Source organism: Zootoca vivipara, chromosome 7 (assembly GCF_963506605.1).
Source record: "Zootoca vivipara chromosome 7, rZooViv1.1, whole genome shotgun sequence".
Classification (NCBI taxonomy): Eukaryota; Metazoa; Chordata; class Lepidosauria; order Squamata; family Lacertidae; genus Zootoca; species Zootoca vivipara.
The window spans coordinates 5,466,117-5,487,032 of NC_083282.1; the positions used below are offsets into that span (position 1 = coordinate 5,466,117).

The following is a 20,916-nucleotide window of genomic DNA, read 5'->3' on the forward strand; positions in this document are numbered from 1 at the left end:
AGGGTTGATGAGAATTTTAACTCTGTGAGAGGTAAACTACAGTGCCCAGAATTTGGGTGCGGGTGTGTGCATTCAGGGCACGGTGTGTATGTAAGGAAAACACTCGGGCCTAATTTGAATAGTAGAATGTCTGGCATCTGGTGGGCGGGGATTTTGTGTTGTGCCCTGGAATTGGCCCCTCCCTTGGGGTGTTCAGGTCAGTTCAGTTCAGTTAGAGAGGCGGATTCTCATTCTTGCCTCATGATGCTGTTTTAGTTTCTCTCAGACACTGTTGCTGTGTGAGTTTTCTTTATTATTAAAGCTTTGTTTGACAGATATGTGAGCATCTTACTTTGCTGAAAAAAAAGAAACCCTGCTGAAGAATGGTGAATATATTAAACTGGGTGAGTGAGTAGATATTCTCAGTCTGATGGGAAGATTGATTTTTTAATCACAACAGTGTGTACAGCCAAAAATCAACCGAACACAATCCAGGCTCCCAACTCTGTCAAAAGGTTCTTCAAAAAGTGTCTTGGGAACTATAGTTTTGTTGAGGCCCTGAGCATTGTCTGATGGAGATTCCTAGCCCGCCTCACAGAAATACAGCTCTTTGGGTTGCCAGGGAGATGGAGCTTCTATTAAAGCAGTTGAAATGTGTGATGTAGGCAGGCCCTGTGTTTCTTCCCATCCCAGTCATTGGGCTACTACCTTCCAGTCCTCTCCCCTGCTGCCCCCTGGCATGGCTGCTTATATCTGCAAGTGCTGGTCCAAGCAATACGTATTTTTATGAAACAGTTCTGGGGGCAGGCATGGTTCTCATGCAAAGGCTCTTAAAAGCAGGCTGGCTGGGCGTTCCCTTCCTCTCTATGTTGTCATCATCCCATAGCTGCCACCTTTAAGACCAGGAAAGGTCACGTGTTGCAAAGAGGAGGGCTGGCTTGCAAAACTGCTTTCTCCCAGGAAAAATGAGTAGGATTACATTGCTTTCATGGGCTTTATTCATATTGTGTGTTTCCAACAAAATGAACGAATAATAGTTTTAAGAAATAAAACAGAAACTTTCTCCTGTTACTACTTCTCCAGTGCTGCTGGGTCTATTTGCGGTTTCATATGTGCGGTATATATCCAGACATTCCCACATCGAGTTGAACATTAAATCTCTCAGATCAAACATTGCTTGGCCTCGCTCTTTGTTTAACCTGCTTCAGCTGGTCATTCTCCTTTGACCTCCATGGCCTTCCCACCCCCTTTCCCCTTGTTTTGGCTCTGGCTGAGTAGAAGGAACACTCTTACTGACTGGGATGAACTTTGCCAAAAGCAAGCAAACCAGCCATTTGCTCGCCCTGCCTTAAGAGGAGAGAAAGCCCCAGGAAGGAGGAGGTAAGAGATCCCAGTTCTTGAAGGTTTCTTTAAATCGGAGCCAGTCCAGCCATTCAACCAGGTGAGGTCACCTGCCTCAGGTGGTGGAGTTTGGCGTACTATTAAAAGACAGCAAAGGGGTAGTTCCCTCATTTATTAGTAAAGCCTTACCTCAGTGGGGCAACCGTTTGAATTTTTGCGCTAAACTGTCTGGGCATGCTGTAGCAAAAAGGTGATTCATTGTGGAACATGATACAGGTATATAAGATGAAGAAAAACGACTCTTATACACAACATGCACCTTCTCATACTACAACTTTGGGCCACTCAGTGAAACTAAAAGGTTAAGGTGAAGCAAAAGAAGGTGTTCTGCCATACAATGCAAAGTTAAACTCTTAATTTGTGACCACAAAATGTAACAGTGAAGGGTCTGGCCAATTCTGATGGCTTAAAAAGGGTATTTGATGGATTCAAGGAAGATAAGACTCTCAATGGCAGTATCATTGGGGCAAACAGGTCATTTTTGACGCTGGACTTAATGGCCTTACCGGGGGGAGGGGTGCCCTTTGGACACTCAGAGAATCATAGAAACAGAGTTGGAAGGGACCCCAAGGTTCATCTAGTCCAACCCCCTGCAAGGCAGTCACGTGTATTACTTCAGTTGTGAAGCATGCAATTAACATTTCTCTCCCCACTCCCACCTGGCATTCCAGGCTTTACAATTGTTTCTAAATCCTGAATGCATTAGAGCAGGCATCCCCAAACTTCGGCCCTCCAAATGTTTTGGACTACAATTCCCATTTTCCCCGACCACTGGTCTTGTTAGCTAGGGATCATGGGAGTTGTAGGCCAAAACATCTGGAGGGCCGCAGTTTGGGGATGCCTGCATTAGAGCAAAAGGGGGGGAAATTGCCAATCCCAATTAAAAAACAAACAACTATGTTCAGTTCTGCATTTTAAACTCTCTTAGATTACAGCACCATCATTACAGGAGTAAAATGCTGTTTGTTTCATCTGTCTTGCTCCTGAACTCATTCATTGAAGAATAAGCACCATTTTGCTTACTCTCTGATTTCTTCCACTAAGATACTTCATGGGTGGCTGTTTTAGCAGCAGGAAGTGCCATAGGTTGTTTATCTGTCTGCATGCTCATTTATGTTTGAGAAAGCTGGATCTCTTTATCTTTAGTCCACCCCTCTCTTGCTTACAGGAAGATGCAGCTCCCAGTACTACTTCTCATCTGTACATTGCCTGCTGTAACTCCACAACACCATTTAGTGAAGGATGTGTGTACTGCCAAGCCAAAGGATATCCCTGTCAACCCTATTTGTATCTACCGCAACCCAGATAAGAAGGCCCAGGAGGCTGCAGCCTCTGGGCCGATTCCAGAGAACATTCCCAGCTCTACCAACCCACGGGTCTGGGAGTTGTCCAAGGCCAATTCTCGCTTTGCTGCCCTCTTCTACAAGAACCTGACCACCTCCAGGAATGCCAAGGAGAACATCTTCTTGTCACCCCTCAGCATCTCCACAGCCTTTGCCATGACTAAGCTGGGGGCCTGTGGCAACACCCTCCAGCAGCTAATGGAGGTAATGTGGGGCCAGGTTATGTTTGGACAGCCTTCTTGCATAAGACGGAGCTGGAGTCTTTCCTTTTGGAAGACTCGAATGATTTCCACTCCATGCTTGGTTGTTAATCTTTCCATAATAATAATATATATATATCCCAAATTGTGCATTTTTAGGGATATCTCCTTTAGTTACAACACATTCAACATTTGTTCTGCCGAACTCGGCTTCCCCTTTCCCTCAACTTTGGTTTTATTTGTCAAATTTTTCTACTTGCGCTCTTATGAATCCATTTCTTATTTGTTTAATTATACCCTGTCCTCTTCTATATAATCTCAATTATTACAGATGCAGGTGTTACAAAGTCCCTATAGGCATGATTGGTGTTTTACAGTACGTTTTAAGATATTCTGCAAATTTACCCCATTCTTTCTGGATTTTCTGGTCTTTTTGATCTCTTACCCTTCCAGTCAATTTAGCTAGTTCTGTGTACTCTACCATTTTACCTCTCCAGTCCTCTACTGATGGAATCTCAGTGGTTTTCCACTTCTGAGCTAGGAGCACTCTGGCTGCTGTGGTGGCATACATAAATTTTCTTACATCCTCCTTTCTTATTTCACTTCCTATTAAGCCCAACAAAATTAACTCAGGGTTTTTTTGGGGGAATGTGTATTTTAACAATCTTTTTAACTCGTTGTAAATCAGCTCCCAAAAAGGCTTAATTATTTTACTATTTGGTTGTTAATCTTTCCACGTGGTTTTTATGTATTGGTTCAGGACATAAAACCATAGGCTACTATGAATAAAGAATATCACAGATCAGCATGTTGCATATAGGGCAGTTGTGCAAGCAGATCAAGCGCCCATCAAACAACAAGACTTCCCTCCCTTTTCCCCCTCTTGTGTGTCCCTAAATCTGCACTGGAAGGAAGGTCATACTGTTCTAAGTGGGACGTCTCAGATTGACAGAAGCCACCCCGGCTACTGATCCCAGTCCAGGATGTCCTGTTTTGGCTCCAATGCTCTGGCCGTGCCAGAGCACGGGACCCAAACTTACCTTGTCCCCATCACTCTTCCTCCTCCTGTTGTGGCCCTTCTGGAAGCTGACGTCCAGAAGTACGTCTGTGGCACCAGCTGAGGAGGAGGCCGCAGCTTCCCCTAGTCTGTGTGGACTGGCACTGTGGCTCCCAAGACCATGTGGACCAGTGCAGGATTCCCAGCGTCTCCCGGGGCAGTGGAGGCAGACCTTCTAGAATGATCTGTACATGCAAATTTAAGTTCTGAAAAACCATAAGCTTTCAGTTACCAAAAACAAAGCAAGCTTTTCATCCTTGTGACTATGGATGGTGATTTGTTTGGAACGTCAGGTTCACATCAGGCAAAATGAGCTCTCCAAGGCTGTTACTCAGTGGGGCTTGTGCAGGAGGCCTTGCAGGTGGACGGTGCTCTCCAGGGGCGTAGCTAGCTGCTCCAGGACCCAGAATGGTGGGGGCGGGGGCAAGCCCCCCATGGGGGCGCGACAGCGATTCGCTCAGGGGGGCGCCGTGGCAAGCTGCCCACAGAGTCTGCCTGGCGGATGCAAGCCCCATGCTGCCGTTTTGGGTCGTGTCATTCCCAGTGCTGCCCCCCGCGGTGTGCCACTTTGTCACCCGCTCAGGGATGACACTTCAGACAGCACCCCCTGTACCCCTTCCTACGCCCCTGGTGCTCTCCCTTGTCTCTTCCATCAACATATGCTGAGCAGTCTCATAGATTCCCTCCCCCAAGGGACAGAGGGGAAATTGTGCTTTCCCCCTGCAAACAATATGTTTCATCTGGAAGACTAAAGGTTCCTCCAGACTCTCGGTATTTTGCTGGAGAAATTTGAGCACATACCAGAACTTTAGGCCTGTTCAGTTAAAGTGGATGAAAGGGCTCTCTTGCTCTAGCACAACAAATCCGCTTTAAGAAAGAAAGTGACATTTTGTGGTCAGGAAAGTGATGAGGAAAGATGTGTAAACACACCAAAAGCAGAATGTCCATTGTCATAGAACTACCCCACAAACAAATCAGTACAAATGCTCAGTAAAGACCAGACATAGTTTAACCATTGTGGAAGCTTAATGTCAGTAAGTCAGGATGAATGCAGAATAAACAGTGTAGAGTAACCAGCCTCATATAAGCATATTTGAGACAAATTAATGCAGGAAGGGGTTAAAGCAGACATCCCCAACCTGCGGCCCTCCAAATGTTTTGGCCTACAACTCCCATGATCCCTAGCTAACAGGACCAGTGGTCAGGGATGATGGGAATTGTAGTCCAAAACATCTGGAGGGCCGCAGGTTGGGGATGCCTGGGTAAAAGCCATAAAGTAAAGCTTAGCTTAGGTCACTTCCCCTCACCTTGGGATGAAATGGGCAACCAAGCCTTTCATTGTCTCAGTCTACATGTGAAATCAGTTGTGTGAGGAGCTCTGAGCTGCTCCCTCCAACCACATGGCTTTATCAACAAGAATGCAGTCTGAAACTAGCTTTTTTCTATACCAATGGTTTAGGAACTTCTAGCATTTTGTAATCAAGCAACATTTTACTGCCCGCGCAACTTTTTCTGACTGCTGTATGGAAAAGTACATGAACCTGACCTTTGAATAGTTTTGTAACTTAACCATTTTATAAGTTCCCAAACCTGTGGTCTCTCTGTGGTAGGGAAGTGGGATACTTAGGAACTCACTGAAAGGGCACATTTTTAAAGATTTATATTATATTTCCATCTTTTCTTTGCTGCATGTTTTGCCATGTTAAATCTCTGCTGGGGTTCTTGCCTCAAATTTGGGTCTAGGCTTCCGGGATCCCAACAAACAGAGTAGTAGCAAGTATATACAAACAGAGTAGTAGCAAGTAGTAGCAAGTATATGGGCTTGAGGGCATCCTGAGCAAGTTTGCAAATTGGGAGGGGTGGCTAATACCCCAGAGGACAGGATCACACTTCAAAATGACCTTAACAGATTAGACAACTGGGCCAAAACAAACAAGATGGATTTTGACAGGAAGAAATGTAAAGTACTACACTTGGGCAAAAAAAATATATGAAAGGCACAAATACAGGATGGGTGACACCTGGCTTGAGAGCAGTACATATGAAAAGGATCTAGGAGTCTTGGTAGACCACAAACTTGACATGAGTCAACAGTGTGATGCAGCAGCTACAAAAGCCAATGCAATTCTGGGCTGCATCAATAGGAGTATAGCATCTAGATCAAGGGAAGTAATAGTACCACTGTATTCTGCTCTGGTCAGACCTCACCTGGAGTACTGTGTCCAGTTCTGGGCACCATAGTTCAAGAAGGATACTGACAAGCTGGAACGTGTCCAGAGGAGGGCAACCAAAATGGTCAAAGGCCTGGAAACAATGCCTTATGAGGAACAGCTTAGGGAGCTGGGTATGTTTAGCCTGGAGAAGAGAAGGTTAAGGGGTGAGTGATATGATAGCCATGTTCAAATATATAAAAGGATGTCATATATAGGAGGGAGGGAGGTTGTTTTCTGCTGCTCCAGAGAAGCGGACACAGAGCAATGGATTCAAGCTACAAGAAAGAAGATTCCACCTAAACATTAGGAAGAACTTCCTGACAGTAAGAGCTGTTCGGCACTGGAATTTGCTACCAAGGAGTGTGGTGGAGTCTCCTTCTTTGGAGGTCTTTAAGCAGAGGCTTGACAGGCATATGTCAAGAATGCTTTGATGGTGTTTCCTGCTTGGCAGGGGGTTGGACTGGATGGCCCTTGTGGTCTCTTCCAACTCTATGATTCTATGGCAGGGGTCCCCAGACTTACCGGGCTTCGGGCCGGTGCCCGCCGCGCCGACCGCGCGGCGGGCCGGAGAGCAGGGGAGTGCGCGTGCAGCGGGGCGGAGGGCGGGGGAGTGCGCGCCCGTGCGCATGCGCACACGCACACGGTCGGAAAAAAATCGCCGAAAATCGCTTGTGCGCATGCGTATGGGCCTCCCCCGACCCGGAAGTGCATCGGAAATGACCTCTTCTGGGTCGGGAGAGGCCCATACGCATGCGCACAAAGCATTTTCGGCGATTTTTTGCCGATTTTGAAGATCGTCGCCGCGCCGCACGCCGTAAGAGCGGGTGGCGGCGGGCGGCGGGGGTCGTCGCGGGCCGGATTGGGAGGCTAATTGGGCCGCATCCGGCCCGGGGGCCGTAGTCTGGGGACCCCTGTTCTATGGTATTATGAACTATGGTAGACTAAAAGGGATGCATCTGATGAAGCTTATTGGAAATAGTTAACAAAGGCAAAATGACTATTCATTGTAAATGATTTTATCACAGAATTAGGCTATGTAAATCCATGTGCAAATAACTTTATTGGCTAAGCTAGTTTTCAGGCACATCTGGCTTCCAATTATTGTTCCAGCTTAAAAAAAAAGTTTAAGAAGTACAACCTCTTTTCTGTTTGTGTGACACAATACATTGGGTTGCCTGGGTGGCCGCTGTAGTCAAGAGACTCCGTAGCGTGTTTGAGTTCCCTCTGAGATGCACAAACAGAATTCATCCACCTTCCTGGCCTGGCCTTCAATTCCTGTTGTCATTGTTCTGTTTTTGCAGGTTTTTCAATTTGACACCATTTCAGAAAAGACATCGGATCAGGTCCACTTCTTCTTTGCCAAACTTAACTGCCGACTTTACAAGAAAGCCAACAAATCATCAGAGTTGGTGTCGGCCAACCGCCTCTTTGGGGAGAAGTCCTTCAGCTTCAACGAAACCTATCAGAATGTTAGTGAGGTGGTTTATGGAGCTAAACTCTGGCCTTTGAACTTCAAAGTGAGTCATGAATGTGATGATGCTATTAAGAGGTGTGAATAGATTTCTTATTGTCTTAGACATTTCTGAACTTGAAGGATGGATACTGATGTACGCAAACTAGAAGTTAATGCAGGTTTTTGTTTTGTTTTGTTGCTGTTTGGGTGCTAAGTTTCCCTCCACGCTCCACATTCACTTTTGCTCCTCAAATGACTCACATCCCAGCCTCGCATCCAGACCTGATTTCCTCCTCTTCTCTGCCCCCTCCTGCACTTTGCAACTTTATTTGATTTGTTCAAAGGTAATATTTTCTAATTCTGTGCTAATTTGCTTTGGATTTGGCTGTTGCTCTGGACAAGTTATAGGGTTGCCTTTTTCTTAATGAATTGCTATGATGGAAAAAAAATGGAATAAAACCATTACGGAGAACAGGTTGGTGTGAATTAAGATTTTCACACCTGTGGTTTTTACTCTCAGGGCTTTGGCTTAAGAGTCATTCTCTGGATTTTTCCTGTTTATTTCACAAAATGCATTTGTTTCATAAAATTTATATACTACTTGATTGAAGCAGTTTCCATGTCAACCAGACATTGTCACAAGTCATCAACAAGCTGCATTTAAGACAGCATATGCCACAAAATGTATTTGCTCCCCCTCCCCCCATGGTGTTACTCTGTTATTTCATTGGTGTTGGCTTGGTCATATTACCTCCCAACCCATTTGCACGTCCTGTTCTTTTTACAGAAGGTCGAGACAAATGGGGTCCATTGAATTTCCCTGGGCAAGGAGTTCCAGAACTGCAAACTACTACCAGGAAATTCTCTCTCACAGTCAGAACTGCTGTGATTTGAGTACAGTTGCCCTGCAAGGTGTATTCATTCACAGTGGCATGCATGTGCCATTCACTTATAAACACAGCTACTTCCCTTAGTCCACATGTGAGCGCTACTTATGACATACCGTAGCAAAAATGCCCCTACTACATTTTTATTGGTTTTTTAATCCTCCAATTCTGTCAACTGGCCAAGAGGACAATTTTTACTGACCTGTATAGTTTTGGCTGGTTGGTAACCATGACCTTGGACACATTTTTTTCCAAATAGGCCGATGGTATTGCCTCCAGTTCTTTATGTCCTTTACTGTAGGTGTTGAACAATAGTACTGAGGGACTGTGGTTGAGAAATTCTATTAGCTTTGAACCGAATTAAAGAATTAAACATCTGAATTCATTGTCTGGTAGAATGCAAGGTTTCATAGAGCCTTTTCTATGTTCCCCATTTCAGGAGAAGCCAGAATTATCTAGGGCACTCATTAATGATTGGGTGGCAAACAAAACAGAGAAGCTCATCAATAACGTGATCCCAGAAGGAGGCATTGATGCCCTCACCAGTTTGGTACTGGTCAACACTATTTACTTTAAGGTATGGAAAGGTCACAAGAGTGGCATGCTTGAACTGATGAAAGGTGGTTTAAAACTCACTCACAGAGGGGAGAGGGGCTGTTGATGGAAGGAGAAAATTATTTTCTGAAACCAAGCCTAGCTATGTTCCTGACGGCAGGGTGTGTGTGGGGGGGCAGCCATGCCCCATGAGGATGCTGGCTTCACAAAACTGATCCAGAGGCCACTGCCAGGAATATACTGTAGCTAGTCTGCAGAGAGGATGAGGAGCCAGTTGTGAGGGAGCAGTGTCTGATTGCCTGCCCAACCTTACAAGGCATAATTGTAAACATCAGTGGGAATGGAAGTGAGATCATCAGTTTGTGTATCCAAAGCCTGTTTCTGTCGTGATCCCTTTCAGTGGGCACTCGCTCAAGACATCTCAACATGAAATACAGTGGTACCTCTACTTACGAATTTTATGTGTTCCGAACGCACATTCGTAAGTCGAAAAAAGAATTGTAAGTCGAATCCCATAGGAATGCATTGGGAGAATAAATGCGTAAGTCGAAGCAACCCTATCTGAACCGCATCCAAGATGGCCGACGGAGCTCCGTTCGTAAGTAGAAACATTCGTAAGAAGAGTTATTCATAAGTAGAGGTACCACTGTAGTTACTTCTCAACCTGTCTTAACAAAGGTGGGGTTCCCCCCCCCCAAAAAAATCTTCAGATGCTTTTCTGTAGATCCCAATCCATTTTAGTGATACAGAGCCATGTGTGGTAATTATTCCAGATTAATAATTTCCTTGTAGGGAGTAAACCTGCATGGGGTTGGTGAGAAATCAGGGCCAAAGTAAATTGCACTGGGTAGTCCAGATACCTGGCTTCTTGACTGATTGTTCTCTTTTATTTTAATGCATTAACTCAGGGCCACTGGAAATCCAAGTTCCAGCTCGAAAATACAAAGGTGGAGACCTTTTACAGAAGTGCTTCTGAGCCTTGCTCTGTGCCTACAATGTATCAGGAAGCGACATTCAAGTATGCCTCTTTTGCAAGCTCCAAAGTACAGGTCCTGGAGCTGCCCTACAAAGGAGATGACATCACCATGGTCCTCATCCTGCCCTTTGCACAGACCTCCCTGGCACAAGTGGAACAGGGGCTGACAGCCGAGAAGCTGGAAGGCTGGCTGAATGTCCTGAGAGAGGTCTCCATCTCAGTGCATCTGCCCCGCTTCCGTATGGAGGACAGTTTCAGCCTGAAGGAGAAGCTGGAACAGATGGGGCTGACTGATCTCTTCAGACCGGAACTTGCCAATCTGCCAGGTCAGTCTCAAAGGGCTCCTGTGCTTGGAAAGAGGATAGGATGCCCCTCTGCCCTCAGGATAAAGTTTTATGCATAGAAACTCACACCTGGCAAAAAATGTTTTTTTCAAAGCTGTTTTTAAAAAGGGGGGGCACATTCAGTTTCAAAGATCTTTGAGGTTAACAACTTGGATTCCTAAGATTCTAAGCATAACAACTTTCTAGACCTCCTTATTGTAAAAACCTCCTTCTTTGGAGGTTTTTAAGCAGAGGTTGGATGGCCATCTGTCATGGATACTTTAGTTGAGATTCCTGCATGGCAGGGGGTTGGACTAGATGACCCTTGGGATCCCTTCCAACTCTACAATTCTATGATTCTATATGTTGGCATACCTGTGTTTGGTCTCAGGAAGTTCATGGAACATCTACGTTCTGCTTGTCACTCTATGATCTGCAGCCACGTACAGTGGTGCCTCGCTAGACGAATTTAATTCGTTCCACGGCAACCTCCGCTAGAAAAAACCTTTCGATAAGTGGAAATTTCGTTAAGCAGGGCATTCGTTAAGCGAGGCACCACTGTACTACTAATTATATGTTCTGTGCCCCTTTATTTACTGGCGCCACTTCTCTTGTTGCCACACTGATACTGTCACAAAAGATCCAAAACCTTCAAATAGTTAAGATTTATTTCAAAATAATATATCCAGTTTTAACAACCATATGCAAAACTTTGCTTATATGCTACCTCCCTGCCCGCAGGCCACACACACAATTTATCAGGAATAGCCTTGGTCTCATTACCACGAGAGACAAAACAAAAGTATTCCTCTCCAGATTTTCTAAGAATGTGTACCAAAAAGTAAATAATAAGCACATGGTAAAAACAACCCTGGGACCCAGGTAGCGCTGTGGTTAAACCACAAAGTCTAGGGCTTGCTGATCAGAAGGTCGGCGGTTCGAATTCCCGCGACGGGGTGAGCTCCCATTGCTCGGTCCCAGCTCCTGCCCACCTAGCAGTTTGAAAGCACATCAAAGTGCAAGTAGATACATAGGGACCACTCCGGCAGGAAGGTAAACGGCGTTTCCGTGCGCTGCTCTGGTTCGCCAGAAGCAGCTTTGTCATGCTGGCTACATGACCCAGAATCTGTCTGCTTACAAACGCCGGCTCCCTCGGCCTATAGAATGAGATGAGCGCCACAACCCCAGAGTTGGACACGACTGGACCAAATGGTCAGGGGCCCCTTTACCTTTACCTAAAAACAACCCTAATTATAAAACTAGACAAACTTCTTTACAATTATATTTTTTGCCCTGGTTTTGAAAGCCCACTGTCCCCAGGTGTATCTGTGCATCTGGTGGATAAAATGAAAGTCTTGCCCTGAAACTCCTGTTTATATCAAGTGTTTTTTGGGGGGAGGTCTTTCCCCCCCCCCAGATCTTGCTGAAGTACAACTCCCATCGGCCTCAGCCAGCATGGGCAATAGTCAGAGGTGGTGGCAAGTTGTAGCTCCAAGTTCTGGAGGCCAGAGATTCCCCACACCTGGTTTATATGATCCATCAGTTCAGACCATCAACATGCATACGATCTCTAAGGTCCAGTCCAGAGATCCATCTTGTGCCACTTTCAATTGGGGGATAGAAATCCATCAACATACAGGTGAAGCTCAGAAAATAAGAATATAGTCGAAAAGTGCATTTATTTCAGTAAAGCAACTTAAAAGGTGAAACCAATATACAGTATGATATAGATGCATGACATGCAAAGCAAGATATGTCAAGCCTTTATTTGTTGTGATTGTAATTATTTGTCATTAGGCGGGTCAATTATAAATGGAATGTAATTAATGAAATGTAATAGCGATGTTTATTTTTGTATTATTATAACTATTTGTTTTATTACTGTGGAATTTCCAAAAGAGAGCATTTGTGAAAAATAAAAAATAAAAAGTTGCATTACTGAAATAAACGCACTTTTCGAGGATATTCTAATTTTCCGAGTTTCACCTGTATGCTGGAGGGACAGCTTGCTCTATGCCTTCTAGTGCAGACCTTCTGTTCTGCAATCAGTTTTAGCCAGGTTCGTGAGGCAGCTGCTGCAGCCCTGTCCTTCCTTCCTTCCTTCCTTCCTTCCTTCCTTCCTTCCTTCCTTCCTTCCTTCCTTCCTTCCTTCCTTCCTTCCTCTCTCTCTCTCTCTCACACACACACACGGCTCCCACCTTTTGCACCCTCTACAGCAGGCATGCCCAACCTGCGGCCCTCCAGATGTTTTGGCCTACAACTCCCATGATTCCTAGCTAACAGGACCAGTGGTCAGGGAAGATGGGAATTGCAGTCCAAAACATCTGGAGGGCCGAAGTCTGGGGATGCCTGCTCTACAGCTTCTCATGTGATGAGGAACAGTGTCATAAGTGGAAAGTGTATATATTCCACCACAGGGGTGCCAACTTAAATAAAGTATTGGGGGGGGGCAGGTAAGCCCCACTCTGCAGAATCAATCACATGATATGGTGTGTGCATGCGCGCGCGCACACCCACCCACCATTTGCTGGCAATTTCTCCACACTGAATGCTTAATAGCCACATCATAAACTCCTGTGGCTGCCTGCTTTTCCCCGACAGCTTGCCTATTTATACCGTAATTTTACTGTAATTCTTGTCTCTTTCAGGTATAATTTCAGGTGTCCGGAGGGATGTTTTTGTATCTGAAGCATTCCACAAAGCTTCCCTAGAGGTAAGTCAGTGCTGTTCTCATTGCTGCTTTCAACTGCCTTTTCAGACAGCTCCAGCACATGCACACAGGGCCTATGTCAAAGGTATTTGTGTTGTAGCAGGTATCATTTTAGGAGAGACATTCCCACCATTGTAAGCGAAAAGGGGGGTGCCTCAAGATGGTGATTGCTCACTACATACCTTCCAACATTTGTCTAGTGAAAATAGGGACATCCCATTGCTCCAACATATATAAAAACATAATGAAACATTAAAAAAAAAACTTCCCTATACAGGATTGCCTTCAGATGGATCGGGGTCAGATAACTCCATATCCTCCAACATTTCCACAGTGAAAATAAGGACATCCTAAGGAAAAGGGAGACATTCCAGGATCAAATCAGAAACTGGGGTGGCTTCTCTAAATCAGGGATGTCCCGGGAAAACAGGGACACTTGGAGAGTCTGCCACTATACTTTTGATCAGCATGTGTATATATTTCAAAATGTGCTTTCCAAGTAATCAGGGGGGCACCTATTTAGTTGATTAATCTAACCAGTTAGTAAATGAAACATGCAACCCGAGTTGGGATAGGGCATCATGGAAGAAGGAAGCCCTTATCTCTATTGGTCTCCGGTGCTACTGTTCTTGAAAACGTGTGGCCTAAATTCTGTGCATCTTTGATTGGCAGGTGAATGAAGAAGGCAGTGAGGCAGCTGCCGCCACAGCAGTCATGATCGCAGGCCGTTCATTTCCTTTGAACAAACTTGTCTTCAATGCTAACAGACCTTTCTTGGTGCTCATACGGGAAGTTGCCATCAATGCCATTCTCTTCCTGGGCAGAGTAGCCAATCCCTGCTCTTAACACTTCAGGTTGTTTTTCAGTGGTCCTCCTCCTGTTTTGAAACAGCTAATAAAAAGGTATTATTGCTGTATCTCTCAAATGACATGTTCTCAAATTACAACTAAACCCATTCTTACTCAACTGTGCATATTGACTCTGAAATGCCTTCATCATCATTATTCTTTTTAAAAATTATTATTAAATTTGTTGACCACGGGGCAGTTCACGACATAAAATTACAATATAAAAACACAAATACATAATAAAAACAAAAGCAAAGACAAACCAAAAATTCCTCCTTCCACAACAGGAAGACCTCCAGGACAATTTGCAGAGGCCTTGGGCACTACTGTATCTGCCTGCGTATTGTGTGTGTTCCCTCTTTCATGTCTTTCTCTTTCCATCTGTCATTCCTGCCTAGCAGCATCTTCTTTTTCTTTGAAAATCTGAATCTTGGAAGAATAAATTGAAGCTTCTCACAATTTACTACACACACCTGCCTCTTCAGCTATGTTTAGAGACAGTAGTTTATTAACTGGTGGTACCTTAATTTAACCTTTAAGATGGCAGATGTTTGAAGAGGCTAGCTGCACTGCAAGAGAGATGTATTGTGGAGTGATCCCTCCCCCCGCCGCTCTGTGAATAACATGGTTACTCTATTCCAGGAAGAGCGTGCGAGCTCTTTGGAAGTCATTCCCAAATGATGACAGCTTTACCGAATAAATAGTTGGCTATGCAAATTGGAATTCTAACTTGTTGACTTTGATTAATAAAACGAAGGCCCCAAGTCCCATTAATGGAGGTTGATCACAGATACAAGCTATAGCAAATGGGCTATCAAAACAAAAACACCCTGCCCGCCCCATGATGTATATAGCAATCTGTGCATTTATTTCCACTTAAGAACAGCGGAAGCATTGAAGATCATTGGAAGAGCACACAAGATTCTACTTGCACCTTGAACTGAAATGATTCTATGCATATTGACTCAGAAGTGATAATCCTTTAGTTCCATGTACTTTGCATCCTTGTAATTGTGCATAGGGTGCAGCTTTACAGCGCTTCTTTAGCAGTTGCCATCTTAGCAACATTTTTGAATTGCTGAAGAAGATGGCTGCTATCTTAGTTGTTCATTTAAGTCCATGTTGTGGCTTTTGGAAGAGCCTTTGCCACAGAAGCGAATGGTATTATAGGGTTGCAATCCACTGGCAATGGCAAAACCAGGAAGCCTAGGTTGTACAACTTGTGACCCGAGAAAGCAAACACCACTCATATTTTGCTTTGTGCTTGACAACTTTCCTGGTGGACCGCTGTACATAGCTGCCTTTGGGTTGGTGACAGAATGATTCAGGGCATGAGGCATGTATGAAGCTACCATTGTGAAAGCTGAATATACTGAAGAACCAGAGTGATTTATTGTCCACAAAGACCAGTGAGGGGCTCTAATAAATTGAAAAAAACTAGGGAAAACTGACTTTGTGTGAGTAGTGAACCTTAGTTTGGGGTGTATGGGTTGTATGGGGAGGGCACTACCTCTGGTATGCCCCTTCTGGGCTAGTCTGCACACCTTTGGTTCCCACCTTGCACTCAGTTCTCACCTGTGGTGCCCACAAGCTGTCAGGATGCAACAGCAGCCACAGCCTGAGAATGGCTTTGACTGACAGACTTAACCAGATGAGGGTGGCTGATGGGTCTTAAACCTTGGTGAATTAAGGTCGCCCCTGCATGCGAAGACAGGCTCCAGCAGATTGGGTGGATGAAACCAAGAGGGGGTCCAACGGTCAAGAATGCAGTTCCTGCATGTGCTGTAAAGGGAAGTGAGGGGCAGACAGGACTCATCAGTCCGGGAAGGTAGTCCATCTAGAGAAGGAAAACTTTTATCCTCAATCTCCACTGCCTTGCAGGACATCTTTGGGAGAAGAAAAGGCTAAGGAGTAAACCCTGCACAAATCTGGAATGGAGTCCCTAAGATGGTTGGATGGCGCCTTGTATGGCTGCCTTCTGGCAACTCCTGCAGCCAAGCTGGTGCCAAATGTATTGCTCTGCTTTCTTTTGGGCCACATCGGTGAGGCTGATCTTGTCATTTGGGCAGCTCAGGACCTCCATACACACTGCCCAGGCTTGTGCACCGAGGAGGTCACTTCAGTGCTGCTAACATACCGGTTTGACTTCCCCCTGGAGGTGCACTCCATTGTCTCACAAGACAGATGGGTGGCAACAAAAAACCTTACTTTGGGGACTGTTAAATGGAAGAGGTGGTACATAGGACTGTGGACAGTCAAACAAAAGACAGTGCACTCCATTTATGAGTATTAAACCATTTAATTCTCAAACCACTCACATGCATAACATTTCTTTTACACAGTGTTAAAGAGGAAAATGCATTTGTTTTAAAATACAAACAGAATTTCAAGTATACATTTATAGAATTTTTCAGAGTCCTAACCCAGTTTCTAAGTTTCCATTCACATTGTTTTTAAAGCTGTTCAACGAGAGCTTTTAGTTCATTTATTTTTGCTAAACTGCTTTAAATAAGTTTGTACAAGTCTTTATCTTCACTGTTGTTTTACTCTCCCCACCACCACCACCACCACCAAAAGACACACTCACAGAATAATGACCATATCACCTCTCTTTTGTTTTCTTCCTCACTGGGAGAATAAAAGATGCACCAAATGTGGGTTTGGGAAAATGCTAATAAAAAATAAATTGACAATGATTGATAGCAGAACAGCCCAAACAACTGGATCACATTTCAGCCTGTTGGAGAAGTGAAGTATGAATTCTGTTGCAATGCAATGCAATGCAACCAAAAGAGAGCAGTTCAAGAACTGCAAGAGATATCTTGTTTCAGATTCATAGAGCAATAGTTTTAAAGGGTCTGCGAGGTGGTGGTTGATTAGTTTTAAAAGGGGGGAAGGGACACATGATTAGGATATTTCTGTAATAAGAGAAGAGTTATATATTTAAAACTTTAGGAGTGGGGTGCAACAGAAAAATCAAATTGGCTAATTCACCAGTGGCAGTGATCCATTCTGAGCCGCAGTTTGCTCAAGATTCCCACACATCCCACCAAAAGCCAGACCACAGAAAGTGGGCAAGGGTATCCCCTGCACTGTGCAACTCAGACAGATATCCCGTTGGCGCTCTCATTCGTGTTGTGGCAACATGCACAACACATAGCTATAATGCATGAGTTCAAGGTAGCAGCACAGCATCCCAAAGCACCTGTGCTTTACAGGCGCTCTCCTTTAGCATGGGTGGCATTCAAGAGGGTGGCACCCTAGCCCATAACATCCAATGCAGGGCCAGCTTTCAGTCTGTCTCAGCAAGAATCCACCCAAGAACAGATCATTGAGGCAGACGTTCAGGAAGGGACACGTGTGGAAAAGTTAAAACCTACAGAATTTCAATATAGTTTTGATCCCATGGCAGTTTAGTTCATCCCTCCTTAAAAGCTTAGGTTCTGTGGCTCAGCTGATCATTGAAAACCACAGCTTAGCTCATGAGAACTGTCAAAAATGGGTTAGCCCACTTCACAAAAGCCACTGCATGCCAAATTTCTAGCTTTCACATTATTGAGTGGTGTGGATAAGCTGAGACAGGAAAGGGTATGCACAATGCCTTTGCCTCTGGAGATAGAGGAGGCAGCAATGGCAGGCAAGGTTAACATCACCACTACCCATTGCCCATCTAACACAACCCTCCTGCATGTAACAGGTAACAGCCAGAGAGCTTAAAGTGCATATGGGAGGGACAGGAGAAAGGAAGTGAGGGTGCTTAAATAACCTACTTAAAGTGCCACACTACTTTTGAAAGCTGATTTGCAATAGATGCTGGAAAGACTTAGCTGAGCTGTAATACTTAGATGCATTTTTTAACAACACAGGTTTGTCTTTTCTTGTAGCTGTAATACTTAGATGCATTTTTTAACAACACAGGTTTGTCTTTTCTTGTACTTGTCAGCAAAATGAAGCTGCGTATTTCACATCCAGGCCAGGGATTACTAGCATCACTAAAGGGGGCTCCAACTTGCACCCTGCACCTACCAGAACTTTGTCCTGCAATCTGTTTCGTAGGTCTCCAAGTGGCCCAGAAAACCATCCCTGTCAACAGGACTGCATGATAAGAAACATAATCTAGAGCTCATAAAGAGGAGATTAAAGACCCTCATTTATTTGGTTATTGATTTTCCAAGAAGTTCCAGACTATTTTTCTGAACCTACAATTTATAATCAGCTAATCTGAAAATGTAAGCTTTGTGTTAGTATACATGACCTAGAAGAACTGGCGTGCACACTGTTGGGTATGATAAAAAATATACTGGGATAACCGGAATCTGCCTACAACCAAACCTATGAAAAACCTATCCTGACAAAGTCATCTTTTGGACCAACCCCAAATTGCAAAACAGGACTGAGAGAAAAGGGTGGGAGGGGGGACTGAGTGTGCACACTCCTTTTGGTGGACTTTACGTATAAACTCCATTGAATTCAATTTACAGAATGTAAATTGGAATTTCGTAATCTGAAATTTGTGCATCAGATTAGGTTGAACTCTAGGTGGTAAAAAGCATGACTACAAGGCCAGCGGCTGAAAAGCAGGATCTTAGTTATGCATAGATCAAGTAATAGCACCAGAGAAAGAACTACAGAAATTGATGCTGATGTTTAGAGCGCTGATGATGAGCTCACTGAAAAGATTCAAGGGTTTGTTGGGTGGGATTCAGCATTGCAATCTTCCAATTGTACTCTCTGCACAGCATTGCAGTTTGTCAGGTGAAACAACCCCCCTCCCCCTGTGTGCTGTTCTGGGAGCTCTCCCAACACCCCCAGCCAACTTTCGGGGGGGGGGGGAAGTGGTGGTGGTGGAAAGCGCTGTTGCACAAGAGGAAGTCTGGATAGGTGAATCCTGCAAACATGCAGTTGCCACCCAAGCCAGGGCCTCCTCTGTTGCCCCGTAATGTGGGGTAACAAGAACTTAAGACTTCACCATGTGGCATATTTTCTAATCCATCTTTATACATTAGCGGTTGGGATCTGTGTGTATGGAGAATACACATATCGATACTATACACATGGAGACAGGGAAAACAGGTGGAACTAGACACACAGGGTACTACTGTTTTCATCTGCAACTCTGAATTTGGTGGAACATCTAGTTCTACCCTCGTCTTAAACCTAGTTTGTCTCAGGGAGCTCATTGTTAAGGCAGAGAGATACCTTCTGGTTCCTGATATTTTGGGGTGGGGGTGGGGTAAGTACTCAGGAAAAAGAGAGAATGAAAAGTCTCTGCTGAACACACTGGCCCCAATCCACTGGGATGTGCTCACCTGCAATCCTTCACATTAAGCCATTTAAACTTAATTGCCAGTTTGATTTGTTACAAATCAGATGAGACCTTCAAATGCAATACAAAGCCTCACTGAATTTCAAAACTCACTTTATCCCATAGGAAAAATATGTACCCAGTAATCATCAACTGCCATTGTTGGTAGTTTAAATATTTTTAATTGGGTTTGAATCTCTTGGAGATATCAAACTAATCATTGTCTGGTGCAATTATCAGGGAATCATAAACAGATAAGTGCCCTCAATGCCTTCCAGGATATTGCAAACCATCCCATTCACAAGCTCTGTTCAGAAGGAATTAAAGTTTGGCAGCAGAAAACACCTAATTCAGTCAGGAGGAACAGCAGAAACTTTCACTACAATAGTCACTTTCCTGCAACTATTTTTCTAGCTGAATTGTACTTTGCATCCCAACTTTATAAAATATTCTGGGCCACTTTGCTTTCTTGTCCCTATAACCCCAAATGCACAGCCATCTTCTGGCTAAAGCTGAGCAAAGTGTATCTTTAAGAGCTTGTTCATCCAATTAGATTCATTTACTGAGCGAGCACAAGATATTGGGGGCTTCAATGCACAACGCGAGAAAACCACAAAAAAAGTCTCCATCCTCAGAGGCATAACAGAAAGTTTCTGTTACACCAACCATTGCTTATATATTCATTTTGGAGAAGAGACAACACTAGTGTTTACTTGCAACTAGTGTCATGCTCCTGTTCTGATTTAACATCATAACAACTGAATGAAAAGCAGACAACGACCAATATCTCTCTCTATAACATTAGCGCAGCCAGTTAAGTAGTGAATGAATCTTATAATCTATGGGGCACTTACATATTCAAAGCTGCACGTTTCTTTAGAAGGCCAAACTAAATTATGAAATCACAGTAGGTTAAACAAATTATTATGCACACATATTGCAGCAGATTTTAAAAGCTTGCTATAGCTGCAACTGTGATATTTCAATGAGGTCAACAGTGAAACTGCACGATAAATGTCCTCTTTTATTGGTTTCCGCATCAACGCCAACACTCTAAGTTAAAAGGAAAGGGTTAGCTAAGGACTTACTGCCATAAAGGAAGAAAGAACCAAAGTATGCTTGATTTCACTGCTGCCTAAAGGTGGGCAGTAATGTCTTTGTCCCTTGGGGAGACCTGCACCTCCATTGCTCTGCTTCCCTGTAAGAGAGGGCAGGACAGGTTAGGCTGAGGTCCGCACATTCTGTGCAAGAAAATTGCACTGCACTGATGAAGTAGGCAGGGCATTGCCAGACATGAGACAATTATGCAAGTTAAATAAATAAATACACAAATAAATACTAAAAATAATGGCAGAATTACTTGCCAAGTGGTGTCCCATCTCTCTCCACTGTGCATGATACAATGAAGTTAAATGACTAAAGAAGGGCTCAGGGAATTATTCTGGAATTTGCTACTGGGGGTGTGCTGAAGAGAACGGTTTACCAACAGCTGAAGGAAGCCCTAGAAGAGAAAAAATGAAGAGGTGCGGGGAATTATGTCATATATATATATATATATATATATATATAGGGGGAGCATCATCCCTGTTAAAAGGAGAGTCAAGTGAGGTTCAACTCCATTTTTGCAATTCTGGCAACATCTATAGGAGATAAAACAACTGATTTT

The 20,916-nt window shown here is 44.2% G+C and overlaps 1 protein-coding gene across 2 annotated transcripts; it reads left to right on the forward strand.

Annotated features, from left to right (window-relative positions):
* Nucleotides 1-1,138: 1,138 nt before the first annotated feature.
* Nucleotides 1,139-17,297, forward strand: SERPINC1 (serpin family C member 1). 2 transcript variants are annotated; one of them, XM_035122424.2, is made up of 7 exons: nucleotides 1,139-1,359; nucleotides 2,549-2,927; nucleotides 7,495-7,710; nucleotides 8,973-9,110; nucleotides 9,997-10,390; nucleotides 13,036-13,100; nucleotides 13,770-17,297. In XM_035122424.2, the coding sequence occupies exons 1-7, from the start codon at nucleotides 1,211-1,213 to the stop codon at nucleotides 13,941-13,943; spliced, it is 1,515 nt and encodes a 504-aa protein (XP_034978315.2). In that variant the 5' UTR covers nucleotides 1,139-1,210; the 3' UTR covers nucleotides 13,944-17,297. The 2 variants fall into 2 exon arrangements, with proteins under 2 accessions (XP_034978315.2, XP_034978316.2); XM_035122425.2 differs by having other exon boundaries at nucleotides 1,273-1,420.
* Nucleotides 17,298-20,916: the final 3,619 nt, after the last annotated feature.

Excerpts from the sequence above, each read along its gene's own strand:
- SERPINC1 (XM_035122424.2), top strand. The coding sequence starts at position 1,211 with ATGGCCTTCCCACCCCCTTTCCCCTTGTTTTGGCTCTGGCTGAGTAGA. Across the intron at positions 2,928-7,494 it reads CCCTCCAGCAGCTAATGGAG|GTTTTTCAATTTGACACCAT; the intron begins GTAATGTGGGGC and ends CTGTTTTTGCAG. Across the intron at positions 13,101-13,769 it reads TCCACAAAGCTTCCCTAGAG|GTGAATGAAGAAGGCAGTGA; the intron begins GTAAGTCAGTGC and ends TTTGATTGGCAG.